At 41.9% G+C, this 16659-nt stretch overlaps 1 protein-coding gene across 3 annotated transcripts in view; it reads left to right on the plus strand.

The window, feature by feature from the left end:
- LRRC8C (leucine rich repeat containing 8 VRAC subunit C) overlaps window positions 1–16185 on the plus strand; it is an 85299-nt gene extending 69114 nt beyond the window's left edge. The window contains exons 1-3 of one of the 3 annotated variants that reach the window (XM_075322306.1): window positions 452–911; window positions 3062–3203; window positions 8766–16185. In XM_075322306.1, the coding sequence (XP_075178421.1) occupies window positions 3066–3203; window positions 8766–11033 (2406 nt within the window). In that variant the 5' untranslated portion in view covers window positions 452–911; window positions 3062–3065 and the 3' untranslated portion in view covers window positions 11034–16185. Of the gene's footprint in view, window positions 1–451; window positions 912–3061; window positions 3204–8765 lie in introns of those variants that run through there. The other 2 variants (XM_075322308.1, XM_075322305.1) reach the window with 2 other exon arrangements.
- Window positions 16186–16659: the final 474 nt, after the last annotated feature.

Consider the following 16659-nt stretch of genomic DNA (forward strand, 5'->3'; position numbering starts at 1 on the left):
CTGGGAGCCCAGGGAGAACGTGGGCACTCCTCTGATCCGTGCCTTCTTGTCCCGGTTGCGGGGAGGGGGGCGTGGGGGGGGGGGGTACTGTCACGCTCCCCGGGTCCTCTGCTCCGCTCCCCGGCTCACCTGCCACGCTCCCCGCTCTCCAGCCTCCAGTCCCAGCGCTTCCCAGGCCCCCTGGTCCCCGCTCCCGGCGCCCGTCGGCTTCCCAGTCCATGGCCGGCTCTGCTGCGTCCTCCTCTCAGCTTCCTGTGTTGGCTTCTGGCACCCGGGCCGCGCGCATGCGCATTAGGGCGCGCGCGCGGTCACTGACCCTTTCTTAAAGGGCCAGTGTCCACGAACAGGAAATGATGCACACAGGTACAGGGTATATAGGGGGTTAATGTCCAAGGGAGCGGGGCCTGTTCTTCGTGTTTTCCCAAGCTAGGAGTCAGGTCTCCTTGTGTTCTGTGAGATACTTACCTCTCTGTCTTCTAGAGCCGATCCTGCATCGCCATCCGGTCCTGCTGTGTCTCGAACCCCGAACGCTGCCCATCTGCCATCCTGACAGTCCGCACCATCTCGGTTCCCTGCGGTGACCCGTCATCTCGCTCCAACGGTTCCGGACCCTGCCTGACATCATCACGGCTTCCGAACCTGAGCTCCGTCACCCGGACCACCATCAGTGACCTCGTGGTCCCAGGGACTTCTCCATTGTCTTCCAGTGCACGGACTGTTCTGCTACCTAAAGTGCGTGCTCCGGCTACCGGACTCCTTTCCCTCATCGGGGAGTTCGGCCCAGTGGATCCACCTCCCGGGTCTGCCCGTCCATCTGGCCCTAACAACCATTTACGGTATTTCCGCTGTTATTACATATTTGGCAGAGTCCGTGCACATGGCAGAGTGACGCAAGATACATCACCACCCCGGTAACTAAAATGATTCCATTATAAGAAATTACCGGCACAATAAATGAATTAGAATAAAATGAATGATGTCAATTGTTTAATCATATAAAAAGAAGTCATGGAAACCTCAAAAGATAACACATAATTTTCACCTAAAAGGGTAAATAGTAGAAAAGCAGCAGTTACGCAATATATAAGATACATGTTATGATAAATACCATAAAAAGCTCAAATGATGGTAGCACAATGATGAATACAGCGGGTGAAATAAGTATTTAACACGTCACTAAATCTCTAAGTACCGTAAATATATTTTTAAAGGTTCTATTGACATGAAATTCTCACCAGATATTGGTAACAACCCATCCACAAAGGCAAAGAAGTCAAACTATAGAAGTTCATAAATGAAATTAAGGTATCTGTAATAATGAGAAATGACACAGGAAAAAGTATTGAACACATGAAGAAAGGTGCAAAAAGCCATGAAAAGTCATGACACCAGCTCAAATTTATCAGTTATAAGAAAGCAATCCTGCCACTTCGCGAAAAATAATATCAGTTGGTTCAACTGATGGCCTAAAAAAGGTGTCTCATTACTATGGTGCCACACAAGAAACGTCTCATGATAAATAAAACAAGTGGTTTTTTTTTTCATAAAACCTGACTACATAGGCTTCCAAAAGAATGGAATTCTGTAGGCTTCCAAAAGGAGTTCCTTCTATACATTTCTTAAGACGGTGCTCTAGTATATTGGAATGATGTTCCTGGGCTGATAAAAAAATGTAACATTGAGAGAGTGATTCATCCCAAAAAAGTCTGAAATCTGTTACTGCACAATGGCAGCAAGTTGTCACACAGAGTTTGGCTTAAAATTTGCTGAGTGTCATGGCAGCATCAGATGATCTTCACACTACAGATTCTGACACTCCACACTATGTTTTCTTTGGTGCTTCTGCATTGCACAGGCAGGGCTCGGGTGTCAACCATTTGTGTGCTCATTAATGGTTGGGCTAGCAAGAATTAATCTCTACTAGCCCACTGGTTACCTCTAGGATCACATGTTGGGGTAAACCTATCACAGTTTTTCCCTGCCTTTTTAAGATGGTGGAGTCTGTCTTCCTATACCGACTATAGCTTCTGCTAAACTGGTCTGTGTTCTGTGTATCGCTGTTTCCTGGTGTTTATGCTGCGTGCTGCTTGGGGTGTTCTGAAATTCTCTTGTCGTCTTTTTGTTTCCTCCCTGCTCTTATTTTCCTCCTTATAACTTGTCTAGTACCTCTGTGTGAGTGGGCTGTGCGATCGAGTTTTGGTTTCCCCTGTTCATCTATTTCCATATGTTTAACCTCTCTTATAATGGCCCTCTCCTGGGGAGAGGGGTATTAGATCATGGCTAGCCAGAAGTAGGGTTAGAAAGGCGGCCCATATGTCCTCACCTTCAGAGGTATCTCGGGGAATAGGGATAGTTACGGCCCCCTTAACCTGAGGGCCAGTTTAGGAGCCCCAGTTCCCTGTTATCTCCATACCACCCATGATACTAGTATGTTTCAGTGTCTGTAGGGCATTCTGTGCACTTGAAGAAAAGCTATGAGAATTACATTTTTTGAGAATAAAGTCTACACTATGAGGATCAAAAATGGTCAATATGTGGTGATCTAAAAGTTCTCTCTCTGGACCTTGGGCCTCAAGGAGGATATGCAAAGTACATTTTTGGCTATAATAAAGATTTTTCTTGTTCATCGCGCTTGTACGTAATTTCACGCTTATTTTATGCAAAACCATACTTAAAAATAGAAGTGTGTTTTTAAATCCGGGCATAAGAAAACAAAACATCTTTGGATTTGAACCAATTTTCATAAACCCAAATTTTGCGTAAATGTGTACTTATTTCACCCGCTGCATTTGATGATGCACAGTGATAGTCTATTATATTATGCGGTGTAACAGGATAGTCCTCTGTGAGCATGGCTGGTTATGTGCTTCTAGTCTTGGCTTGACGTGCCGCTTATTCCTTTTATTAGAAGCACGTCATAATATTGGACATCTGGAACGGGGTAAATGCTTTTCCATGTAACCTTGAATATTTAAAGGCAAAAATTACATTTCATAATAGTGTGATTTCACTATGCCCTTGGTGTGACAGTTGATACATCAGTGTTATTTCTGCCTTGCAGGACAATGATTCCAGTTACTGAATTCCGTCAGTTCTCGGAGCAGCAGCCGGCATTCCGAGTGCTCAAACCATGGTGGGATGTGTTTACGGATTACCTATCTGTAGCCATGCTTATGATTGGCGTGTTCGGCTGTACATTGCAGGTAATCACTATATTATTGTATTGGCTTATTCTGCGCTATCCTCAATTCTTTTAGACTATATTCTCTTTTTGGGCAGAGGCCTCTCCTACAGTATTTGTTTTAGGCCTCCTTCACGTGTCTGTTCTTAAACACGTGCATTCAAAAATTCTAGTATCACACACAATAGAATAAGTATTGGGCTAAAAAATATATTTATTAATAAATATTAAAACACAAGGAAATTTCATAGAAAGTATCTATAAATTCAAAGCTGCAAGATATGTCAGGGACAAGGGGGTATTGAAATACAAAAAATTGCAAAGAATCAAAAAAATTAAAGTTACAAAAAACAAAATTATTACAAAAAAATTACAAATAGTCAGAAATTTGACAGTATAATCCATAAATAAGTGTAGATCCACATAAGTAGAGTATAAAATGAAAATAATGAGAGACCCTGTGTTGACAGCATATAAGCAGATGCTAGTAAAGAGCAGGATCAAAATGTGAAGTGTCAGAAGATAAATAATTATACACTTAGTGGGAAAACAATAGAGCATCCATGTGTTCCGGCCGCCCCAACGTACGTTTCATCAAAACTTCATCAGGAGGCGACTAAGTCCTATCAGTTACTGACAGCTTCCTTTGTGTAAGGCATCATTCAGACGTCCATGTGGCACGTACATGTTTTGTCCATGTTTTTCATGGATACCACATATGCCCATTACAGCCTATGGTGTTAACTTGTCCATTTTTTCCGTCAGCACAGATTACAAAGGTCTATACAAGTCTATGGGTCCGTAATAACACCTACAGCATACGGATGACATCATTGTGCCGTTAGTGTGCTGTACGTGTCTAACACTGCAAAGTATAGGAGAAACTTTACAATTTATATATTTATCCATCTGTGAAAAATATTGATGACTGATGGTAAAAACGGATACACAGACCATGCGCTTATGACACTGATAACAGGTACAACTGAGTATCTATAGAGCTATCGTCAGTAACTGAGAGGATCGCCTACTGGCTCAAAAATCCCAGAAGAGCAAAGGTCCAAACATGCCCATGTCAAAACCGGATTATTTGGAATCGGTTAGTAAAATATTGCTGGTTGAACATGAACTAATAAGGGGTGAAGATAAAAAATATATTGAAACTCTAACAGCCAAAATTACCCACGTTATTAAGTACAAAAAGTGGGTGGACATTCAGTCTGACATTTGTTATGAAAGGGGCACATTGTTCTGCTTAATGGAGCCTAGTAGTTCAGATGCCTCTTACTTCCTGCATTCAATTTATTACCCTTGTAATATGGATACATTTTCTTGTAGACAAAAATGATATAGGAACTTCATGCTCATAAATGATTTTGTCAGACTCGTTTACAGATAGCAGTCACATTGGAGGTTTAGAAACCAATAAAAAGTAGATCTCAAGTGAGGAACACATTAAAGCGCACCAATCACCAGGATTTCCCTATATAATCTAAAGCCAGTGGTATACTGGCACAATCATGCTGATTCTATATATACCTTTAGTTGTCAGCTAGTTTGTAAAGGTTTTGAAACACAAGCAAGTAAAGTTTGTAAAATGAGCAGCTTTTTGATTGGCAGCAGCTGCCGATCAGCTGATAGCTGGGGTGGGGTTTGATAGTGATTCCCACCCCCTGCCTGTCCATCCTCCCCCTGGTATTTATGCTAATTCTATTATAGAATCGTTTTACTAAGTGACTAGAAGGACCTGTGCTGATGTCATACCCATGTGACCAGAAAAGGCGGGGCCTCAGCCAACATAGTTGATACCAGGAAGCAACATTATTTTTCTGTTGGCTAAGGCCCCGCCCCTTCTGGTGACATGGGTAGGACATCAGCACAGGTCCTTCTAGTCACTTAGTAAAATAGATTCTATAATAGAATTAGCATAAATAATAGGGGGATGACGGACAGGTTGGGGGGCAGGAATCACTCTGAATACCCACCCCAGCTATTAGCTGATCGACAGCTGCTGCCACTCAAAAAGCTGCTCATTGTTTCAAAACCTATACATCCTAACTGACAACTAAAGGTGTATATATAGAATCAGCCTGATAGTGCCAGTAAAGCACTGGCTTTAGGTTATATAGGAAAATCCTGGTGATTGGTGCGCATTAAAGATAAGTGCACACAATGTCTTTTAGACACTGACGTACCCGCTAAGATTTTCAAGCAGAAGACATCCCAGTGACACGCCTCCAGTGGTTTTCTGGAAGCGGCTTTTGTATCATTTTTTACACTGAATTTCCCATCGGCATTTATTTTATACATTATGTATATGGCTACAGAAGCCACCTGAAGAATGCTGAAAAAATGGAAAAAGCTCAAAAGATGGCGCATAGGCATTGCAAGTTATTTTTATATTTCTTTGCATTATATTCATTCTTTTTACCATTTTTTAAGTGCTTTTTAAGACAAGTTTTTGAGCCGACCCTCCTGAAAAAGATATCGTGTGCACATACCCCAAAGGAACATTTTTGCTAGGTCTGATCCCATTTCTGTTTTTCCTAATGAAAGTTAAAATTAAAAGATGCTTACAGAACAAAAAACCTCTCTCCGATATATATTTGTAGGAAAAACATCCATAAAATCTTAAACCTGATAAACGGTTAATTAAACATTAGTTTCCATCTGAATTGAATTAATGTTCCATTAATATTTATTTCATCGAGTGGATAATTTGAGGAAATTCCTTTGTGGCCTCACATCTGAAATTGTAATTAGTTTGTTTGTTTCTTAGGTCTTATTGTCTTAGAAACAACATTGGAAATTGTTCACCTGGTTTGTTCGGTTTATAATCATATTGTTTGTACCAGAACAAACAATCCAAATGATAATTGCATTACAAGGCATTTCCTCTAAGATGATATCTCTAACCTATTTGGATCCAGAAGTTTTCATGGCCTTATTCTCTCAAGAGTCATAAAAATTAATTTGCAAAAGGTCGTGAAAATTTCAGAAATGCAGATCTAAAGAGGACCCGTCTCTTCCAATAAATGTGTAATAACCTGGTGTAAATGTAGCTGTTCCCTTGAATCTGACATTATTCTTAGGTTCCTCACCATTCCTGACGTATGGGCACCTCTTCCCTTGATGAAATCCAGTGTTGTTAAGGGTACTTTACACGCTGCGATATCGATATCGCTAGCGAGCGTACCTGCCCCCGTCGGTTGTGCGTCACGGGCAATTCGTTGCCCGTTTCGCACAACATCGCTTATACCCGTCACACAGACTTACCTTCCCTGCGACGTCTCTGTGGCCGGCGAACCGCCTCCTTTCTAAGGGGGCGGTTCGTGCGGCATCACAGCGACGTCACACGGCAGCCGTCCAATAGAAGCAGAGGGGCGGAGATGAGCTGGCGGAATATCCCGCCCACCTCCTTCCTTCCTCATTGCCGGTGGACGCAGGTAAGGAGATGTTCGACGTTCCTGCAGTGTCACACATAGCGATGTGTGATGCCGCAGGAACGACGAACAACCAGCAGCATGCACTACCAACGATATTATGAAAAGGAGCGACGTGTCAACGATCAACGATTTTTAACGTTTTTGCGATCGTTGATCGTCGCTCCTAGCTGTCACTAGCTGCAATGTCGCTAACGACGCCGGATGTGCGTCACAAACCCCGTGACCCCGACGATATATCGTTAGCGATGTCGCAGCGTGTAAAGCACCCTTTAGTCAAGAGGCTGGTATACACAATTCCTCTCGGTGCATGTCTTCTTGACGATCACACCCACTTGTCTGACAAGACTACAGAAAAAGGGGGTGGTAGGGCACATCTCAGTAACCAAGAAGCTCAAGACAAAAAAAAGAAAAATGACTCCAGATACAGGGGAACAGCTACATTTAGACTTAGCAAAAAATTACATACAGTTCAAACCAGAAGTTTATACACACTATCACACTACGTAAAAAGACACATCTGCAGGTTTTTCTCACTATCTGACACGGAAGAAGAATAAATCTTTTTCGTTTTAGGTCAATTAGGAACCAAAATTATTTATATTTGCCAAATGCCAGAATAAGAAGAGAGGAAAAATGTTTTAAGGCATTTTTATTACTTTTTGCAAAGTCAAAAGTTTACATACATTTCATTAGTATTTGGCCCCATTGCCCTTAAACTCTATGACTTGGGTCAAACGTTTTGGCTATCCTTCCACAAGCTTCTCACAATAGTTGGTAGGAATTTGGGCCCTTTTCCCCTGCCAGAACAGGCTTAACTGAACCATGTTTGTAGGTCGCCTTGCTCGCACCGGCCTTTTCAGCTTTGCACATGAATTTTCAATAGGATTGAGGTCAGGGCTTTGTGATGGCCACTGAAAAACATTGACTTTGAAAACCAATTTGGCAATGTGCTTTGGGTCATTGTCCATTTGGAAGACCCATTTCGCCAAACTTTAAGTTCCTGGCTAATGTGCTGAAATGTTACTTCAGTATTGCCTCATAATCTTCTTTCCTCGTGATGCCATCTATTTTGTGGCGTGCACCTGTCCCTCCTGCAACAAAACAAACCCACAACATGGTGCTGCCACCTCTGTGTTTCACAGTTGGGATGGTGTTGTTAGGCTTCAAACCTTGTCTCTTTTTCCTCCAAACAAACCGATGGTCATTATGGCCAAACAGTTCAATGTTAGTTTCATCAGACCACAGGACATGTCTCCAAAAATTAATCTTTTTGTTCCTGTGTGCATTTGCAAACATTAACTTGGCTTTTTTATGCTTCTTTTGGAGTAATGGCTTCTTCCTGGCAGAGTGACCTTTCAGCCCATGTTGATACAGTAGTCGTTTCACTGTGGATATTGATACATTCTTACTTGCTTCTGCCAGCATTTTCACAAGGTCTTTTACTTTTGTTCTTGGGTTGGCTGAATGTGATCACTTCCAGGGAGTTCATAAAGACCAGTGTATACACAAAACGCTGTGAGCAAATTTGTAAGTTATTTAATTATTATTTTAATATAGCTCTTGGCTTAAAAATGTTTGATAACCCCATTTAAGTTTGGATGACTGTGACCATGAGAATAACTGCAGCCATTGTTTTTTTTAATTGCATTGCAGACCTTACAACGTTTTGACATTTTTGTAATATACTTAATTTCCTTATTTTGCTTCCTTCTCTTCCAACACCACCGTATACTGATTCAATACCTATTCTATGCTCCTTTTGAAGCTGCTTTTAACTGCTGCTCAGCAAAGATCAATACATTATATTCACACAGTCTGTGTTTTGAACTTTCCTTGTTTGATCTTGCACCCAGTACTCAAACAGGGAAATTCCTGTACATAGTCTAATTGAAGATAGTGTATGGATCTTTACTGAGCAACAGAGAAAAGCAGCTTCTAAAGAAGAATTGAAAGTTAGTGCAGCATGTTGTTTGGGAGAGAAGGAATAAGTTAATGAAGTATATTACAAAAATGTAAAACTTTGCAGTTCCTCAAGGACAATTAAATAAAGATTCTCATGTATAGAAATCAAATTAGTTTTGCAACTCAACATCATTATTTTGAAAATAATTAAAAATATCTTTTTCTTTTTTACTCAGGTAATGCAAGACAAGATTATATGTCTGCCAAAGAGAGTGCATCCAGTTCAGAATTCTTCCAGCTATAATGCTTCTGGTGCCGTGGTCACTAATTTGCCTCTACCAGCTCCCAAACCAACTGCTCCTTCTGGGACAGTGGAAATGAGAGGATTAAAGACGGACTTGGATCTCCAACAATACAGCTTCATTAACCAGATGTGTTATGAGCGGGCTCTTCATTGGTATGCAAAGTATTTCCCTTACCTGGTTCTCATCCACACTTTAATTTTTATGGTGTGTAGCAACTTTTGGTTTAAATTCCCTGGATCAAGCTCAAAAATTGAGCATTTTATTTCCATATTGGGAAAGTGTTTTGACTCACCTTGGACAACCAGAGCCTTATCTGAAGTATCTGGTGAGGAGCCAGAGGAGAAGGACAACCGGAAGAATGCTCTGAGCAAAACAATTGCCACTCCTTCAGCTGTAGAGAGTCCTCTAGTCAAAACCCAGTCACTAAAATCTATACCCGAGAAGTTTGTGGTTGATAAAACTACAGCGGGAGCCCTGGATAAAAAGGAAGGAGAACAAGCTAAAGCTTTATTTGAGAAAGTTAAAAAATTTCGGCTCCATGTTGAAGAAGGGGATCTTCTTTACGCCATGTATGTGCGCCAAACCATACTAAAAGTTCTTAAATTCCTCATTATTATCTGTTACAATAGTGCACTTGTTTCCAAAGTACAATTTACTGTGGATTGTAATGTTGACATACAAGATATGACGGGATATAAGAACTTTTCCTGTAATCACACAATGGCACACTTGTTTTCTAAATTATCCTTTTGTTACTTGTGTTTTGTTGGTGTCTATGGACTTACGTGCCTTTATACTCTCTACTGGTTGTTCTATCGTTCCTTAAAGGAATATTCTTTTGAATATGTTCGTCAAGAAACTGGTATTGATGATATTCCGGATGTCAAAAACGACTTTGCCTTCATGTTTCACATGATAGATCAATATGACCCACTGTACTCTAAAAGATTTGCCGTTTTCCTATCTGAAGTAAGCGAGAATAAACTAAAACAATTAAACCTAAATAATGAATGGACAGCCGATAAGCTGAGGCAAAGGTTACAAACAAATGCTAACAACCGCCTGGAGATACAATTATTTATGCTGTCAGGTCTTCCAGATACTGTCTTTGAGATAACTGAGCTGCAATCTTTAAAGCTGGAAATCATCAATAATGTCATGATACCAGCAACAATTGCTCAGCTTGATAACCTTCAAGAATTGTCCTTGTATCAGTGCTCGGTAAAAATTCATACGGCAGCCCTGGCTTTCTTAAAAGAAAATCTAAAAATATTGAGAGTAAAGTTCGACGACGTTCGAGAACTTCCACCATGGATGTACAGTTTGAGAAACCTAGAGGAACTATACTTGATTGGCTCTTTAAGCCCTGATATATCCAAAAATATAAACCTTGAGTCTTTCCGGGAATTGAAGAGTCTAAAAATCCTTTATATAAAAAGTAATTTATCTAAAATCCCTCAAGGAGCAGTTGATGTTTCTGGTCATCTTCAGAAGTTAAGTATCCTTAATGATGGAAGCAAATTGGTAATGCTAAACAATCTTAAGAAAATGGTCAACTTGACTGAGCTGGAGCTCATACACTGTGACTTGGAGAGAATACCTCATGCAATTTTCAGTCTTCTAGCTCTTCAAGAACTGGATCTGAAAGAAAATAATCTTAAATCCATTGAAGAAATACTTAGTTTCCAACATTTGCGTAAACTTACAATCTTAAAGCTGTGGTATAACAGTATTACCTATATTCCAGAACACATAAAGAAACTTACAAGTTTGGAACGATTGTATTTCAGTCACAACAAGATAGAGGTGCTTCCTTCTCACCTTTTCTTATGCCACAAACTTCGATACTTGGATTTATCTTATAATGATATTAGATTCATTCCTCCTGAGATTGGAGTTCTCCAAAGTTTACAATATTTCTCAATTTCTTGCAACAAAGTGGAAAGCGTGCCAGATGAACTGTATTTCTGCAAGAAATTGAAAACCTTAAAAATCGGAAAGAATAATTTAAGTACTCTTTCACCAAAGATTGGGAACTTGGTATTCCTGTCTTACCTGGACATTAAAGGTAATCATTTTGAAACTTTGCCTCCAGAGCTTGGAGACTGCAGGGCCTTAAAGAGGATCGGACTTGTTGTAGAAGACACCTTATTTGACACACTTCCTTCCGATACTAGAGAACAAATGAAATCTGAATAGGACAAAGCTGCCTTATGTTAGGATCTATTATGGTAATCCTATGGAAGTAGAGATGGGACAACGCCGCGCGGCCGTGGACTAAACTAGATCCAGAAGATCAAGAGTGGTGATTTGTATTCGTCGACGCATTTGTGAGAACAATTTCTCCTTCTTCAGGACAAAAAAATCATATATATCTATTATGGGACTAGATGAGAAATAAAAAATACAGTAGAGTCAGAGTAGATGGAATGGTTCCCGATTACTGGACCTTATAAATTGTTGTCATGGCTCACTCACACTGACCATTGTTTTAATGGACAAGTTGTTGGTCGCTCTCTTTCCGCACGGTTGTATTGACGGGCAATGAAATTTACCTTAGACAGTATGGCATTAACTTAATCTATTTCAGGGCGATATAACTCTTTTTGTGGGACCTTTGTAGACATTCATTTGGGTTTTCAAATGCTCAGGTACCGTCTGTAGATCTGAGGAACATTTATATTTTGTTACAAATCTGTTACAATTATTTTGTGGATTACTTTGTTACTGTTCTAGGGACCAAGCTATCATGAAGTTCATCAAGTATTTCTCTTTTTTTATGAATAACTTATCACTCAAGTCTTTCATGAATGTTAGTTTGTGCCTTATTTAATCACATATTGAAAACAAAAATGTGTTTTGGACTTTTCTATTCTAGAATGTCATGCACTATAAAATGTATTTTGAACATGGATGAGTTACTTTTAATTTCTGCAGACGTTTTATGTTGTTTCCGATGTTCCAAACTTTATACGGTCTAATTACAATAATAAATTATTAGTAAATAAGGATGAGCTCCATGCCCTCCATTATTGGCCCAATCTACCATGTAGAAAAACACTACAAGTCAGTGAGTAATTCACTTGGTCAATATACTGTAGAGCAGTGTTCACCAACTGGTAATCACAATGGGCTCCCAACTATGTTGTTATATTTGTGCCCTAGTGGTGCCAGGGATGTCAACATCACTGAATGCACTACGGTCTCTGACAATTAATATCAATGCAAAAGCCACAACATTTACTCATGCAATGCTTTCTCTTAATGGTGCTTTACACGCTGCGACATCGCTAACGATATATCGTCGGGGTCACGTCGTTAGTGACGCACATCCAGCGTCATTAGCGACATCGCAGCGTGTGACACCTAGGAGCGAAGATTAACGATCGCAAAACGTCAAAAATCGTTGATCGTTGACACGTCGCTCCTTTTCATAATATCGTTGGTGGTGCATGCCGCTGGTTGTTCGTCGTTTCTGCGGCATCACACATCACTACGTGTGACACCGCAGGAACGACGAACATCTCCTTACCTGCATCCACCGGCAATGAGGAAGGAAGGAGGTGGGCGGGATATGCCGCCCGCTCATCTCCGCCCCTCCACTTCTATTGGACGGCTGCCGTGTGACGCCGCACAAACCGCCCCCTTAGAAAGGAGGTGGTTCGCCGGCCACAGCGACATCGCAGGGAAGGTAAGTCTATGTGACGGGTGTAAGCGATGTTGTGCGCCACGGGCAGCGATTTGCCCGTGACGCACAACCGACGTGGGCGGGTATGCTCGCTAGCAATATCGATAGCGATATCGCAACATGTAAAGTACCCTTTACTCTCTCCACTTGTGGCAGATACAAGCTGTATTAAATAGCCACCATCTGTGTCTAACAGACGCAGTCATTAACCGTTTCAATGGCGCTGCTAATCTCTTCTCCAACAGCGGCAGCCTAAGACTAGATCTAATCGGCGCCCCAAGACTAGATCGAAAGGCCCCCATTGCCACCATATTGATCCACCTCTGAAGCTCATCTACAGCTCATTGCCTTTACATACTGAGCTTCAAAAAAGACAGTGATTCACACTACAACTGTAATACTGTAGTGACATTAACATTTAAAAGTTTTTAAAAATTTAAAAAAAGTAACAAAATACAAAGCTTTGAACTACCCCTTTTTTTCCCCATTAAAGTTAAAGAAATTAAAAAAGCGAACATATTTTATATTGCCGCATCCATAAAGGTCCAATCTATCAAATTCTAAAAATAATAAATCAAATAGGTAAATGCTGTAAAGAGAAAAATAATCAAAACACCAGAATTGCAGTTTTTCCACCCCAGATTTCAATCAAAACAAGCTATAAGAAAAATCACTTAAAGGAAAAATAAAAATCTTATGGGTCTCAGAAAATGACGTCACAAACCCAAATTTTTATTTAAAATTTCTGCAATTGTGCTTCTTCACTTAGATAAAGTCTACACAAATTTAGAATCAGTATAATCATACTGTCCTGTAGAATCATGATTCAGAGTAATTGTTTTCTCACAAAATCTGCGCTGTAAAAGCAAAATAAAAAAATGCTCAGTTCCGGAGCTGCCCCGTCAACTGATAGCGGCCGCGGCCAGGTACTGCACATCTGCATCCTATTCATTTGAATGGAAGGCAGATGTGCAGTACATGGCCGTGGCTGGAGCAGCTCCAGAACTGAGCATTGCAAGCCACCTGCTATCGCCGCTGGTATCTAGAACAGCTCATCGGCGGGGGTCCTGGGTATCGGACCCCAGCCGATCAGACATTGATGACCTATCCTAAGTATAGGCTGTCAGTGTAAAAGTAGTGGACAACCTATTTAAGATGTCCAGCATGACCACAATAGAGGCAAAGTCCAAGATCGTGATGACGTCATCTTCTTTCAGTGACCCTTGACCTGGCTGCTCCTACCACCATAAGTTTTGCCTCAGGTAAGTGGCCTGACCCAGGAGGAATGAACGATACCTCCTGTCATACATCACGTCTCTTCTGAATTCTTCCAGGTAAATATCCTAAGTCATAGCCTTCCCCAATAAACAAGGTGAAGTATACAGAGACAGAATGTCCTTAACCCCTTCACCACCCGTCGATTTTCCATTTTTAGTGGACCGGTACCGTGTTTTTCCAAAAATAAGACCTCCCCCAAAAATAAGCCCTAGCAGGGATTTTCAGCATTTTTGGAGAAAGGTTTAAATATAACCCTCCCCCGAAAATAAGCCCTACTCCTGGATCAATAATGAAGTGTCCGTGCAGCTAAAAAAGTTACAGATACTGCAGGACACTTCATTATACACAGCGGCACCTGGCGATTACACTCACCCGACACTGAGCGGCAGGACCTGTAGTGATCACACACCCGCACACATCAGCTCTCTCTCACACACACACACACACACACACACAATCTGATCACACACACACACCAGATCTCACACACAAACATCGGATCGCACACACAGTCAGATCGCACACATAATCAGATCGCACACACAAACATCAGATCACACGCAAACATCAAATCACACACACACACACACACAAACATCAGATCGCACACACATCGGATCGCATACATACGTGACACCGATCTCTTCTCGCCGGGAGAATCCTAAGAGGCAGTGCAGTGGAGCGTGACGAACAGGACCTGCGGCCGGACACGTGACTGCTGCCGTAAGTGCTGGATGTGATGTGATGTGTGTGTGTGATCTGCTGTGTGTGTCTGCAATCGGCTGTGTTTTTCTGCGATCGGCTGTGTGTGTCTGCGTTCGGATGTGTGTATCTTTGATCGGCTGTGTGTGTCTGTTATCGGATGTGTGTATCTGTGATCGGCTGTGTGTGCCTGTGATAGGATGTGTGTATCTGATCGGCTGTGTGTGCCTGTGATAGGATGTGTGTATCTGATCGGCTGTGTGTGCCTGTGATAGGATGTGTGTATCTGTGATCGGCTGTGTGTGCCTGTGATCGGATGGGTGTATCTGTAATCGGTTGTGTGTATCTGTGATCGACTGTGTGTGTCTGCGATCTGCTGTGTGTGATCTGCTGTGTATATCTGTGATCTGCTGTGTGTGTGTGAGATCTGATGTGTGTGAGATCTGGTGTGTGTGAGATCTGCTGTGTGTGAGATCTGCTGTGTGTGTCTGGGATCTTCTGTGTGTGTCAGCTAGCAGCAGGGTAGGACGGCGTGCAGCACCGACCAGAGATCACAGGAGGACCTGGGAAGCACGAAGACGTCCTGGTCTGGTGAGTATGGGTCTCCTGGAAAGTGGGGGGTCTGCTTTCCAAGAATAAGACCTCCTCCAAAAATAAGCCCTAGTGCTTTTTTGGGGGGCAAAAAAAATATAAGACAGTGTCTTATTTTTGGAAAAACACGGTAATTATTGGGAGTGTCGGACCTCTAACGATCAGACATTGATGACCTAACCTATGAACTTTAAGGACTGCTTGGCATGCCGTCCAGCAAACAAACCAAGGGGAGACACCTAAGTCTGGGTGATTATTGAGGAGGTCACCCAGACTTCTAGGTACCTTTTTACTCTTCAGATAAAACACTGCTGAATGTGGAACTACTTTTCCAAAATCGGTCATTATCAGCATTTGCTTTCATTGACTGGGGATCTGCATCTGATTTCATTGATACAGGACTGGTTCTGAAACTAGGATTAGGGACAGTTAGGTTGGAAGGATCCATTCCAATTGTTGCCATTGACAGGACACCGTCACTCCAGAACCTTGTCCAGCTGGTAACAGTGAATTCATGATCAGAGAGGGAGCTCTTCACTCCAAGTCCATCTTCTGTTATATATTGGATAACCTATCTGCGCGGTTGGTGTTGGGAATTCCATGAGTGTGTATTCATAAACCTGTCATTGATTGCTATTAGATAGATATAATTATATATTGATATAATTACGCCCCCTGTAATACTATATTTTCCATACAACAGTGCTGCAATAAAATTGAAAATTTGTAACCAGGTTTCCCCACAGATTTGTAGAGACGGCAGGAGCAGCGCACCCTGCCATCAGCCTATTTTGGAGAATTCTTTTTAAACAAAGCAGAAAACGTTTTACACTGGACAAGATTCATTACTGAGTGTTTGCATCCAAGAAAAACGCTTCACCAGAAATAGCCTCATATATCACATGGAGATCAAATATGGAAAATCTATCTAATGTTAAATTCTCTTCCAATTTCTAAGCGTTGACCTAGTGTCATAAAACATGGTGGTTCTGGTTACTGTTATTTTGCTACGCAGAATCTTTCTCTTCTCTCCATTACCTCTTTTTTTAAGAAGTGGTTCACCCATATTTATTATTTGCTAGATCGATATTATGTTGAGAAACTATGTTTCTCTCAAATATCTTATGTTGGCAATACTGCCTGTGAGAGGCGCTATTGTGGACCACTGTACCCCATCGCCTGACCCGCGGGCTCCGTGACCTCGGGGATCTGGTGATGTCACGTCAACTTCCTGCTGACCTGACATCACCGCGGCCGGCCGCAGTCTCCGTGATTTATTGGCTGTGGGCAGAATTTCACTGCTCATCACAGCCCAGCGTGACAGCCCATCAGCTCCCAGCTCCCTCCTCCCTCACAGGAGACTCCTGCAAACAGGAGACACGCTGGGCTGTGACGAGCGGTGAAACACCACCCACAGCCTAGTGACTCAGGAAGACTGCGGCCGGCCGTGGTCAGGTGATCAGGAAGTTGACGTGACATCACCGGATCCCTGAGGTCACGGAACCCGAGGGTCAAGCGATGGGGAAGGGCAGACTGCAATAGCGCTACTCACAGGTACTATTGCCA

This window comes from Anomaloglossus baeobatrachus, chromosome 8 (genome assembly GCF_048569485.1).
Source record: "Anomaloglossus baeobatrachus isolate aAnoBae1 chromosome 8, aAnoBae1.hap1, whole genome shotgun sequence".
Classification (NCBI taxonomy): domain Eukaryota; kingdom Metazoa; phylum Chordata; class Amphibia; order Anura; family Aromobatidae; genus Anomaloglossus; species Anomaloglossus baeobatrachus.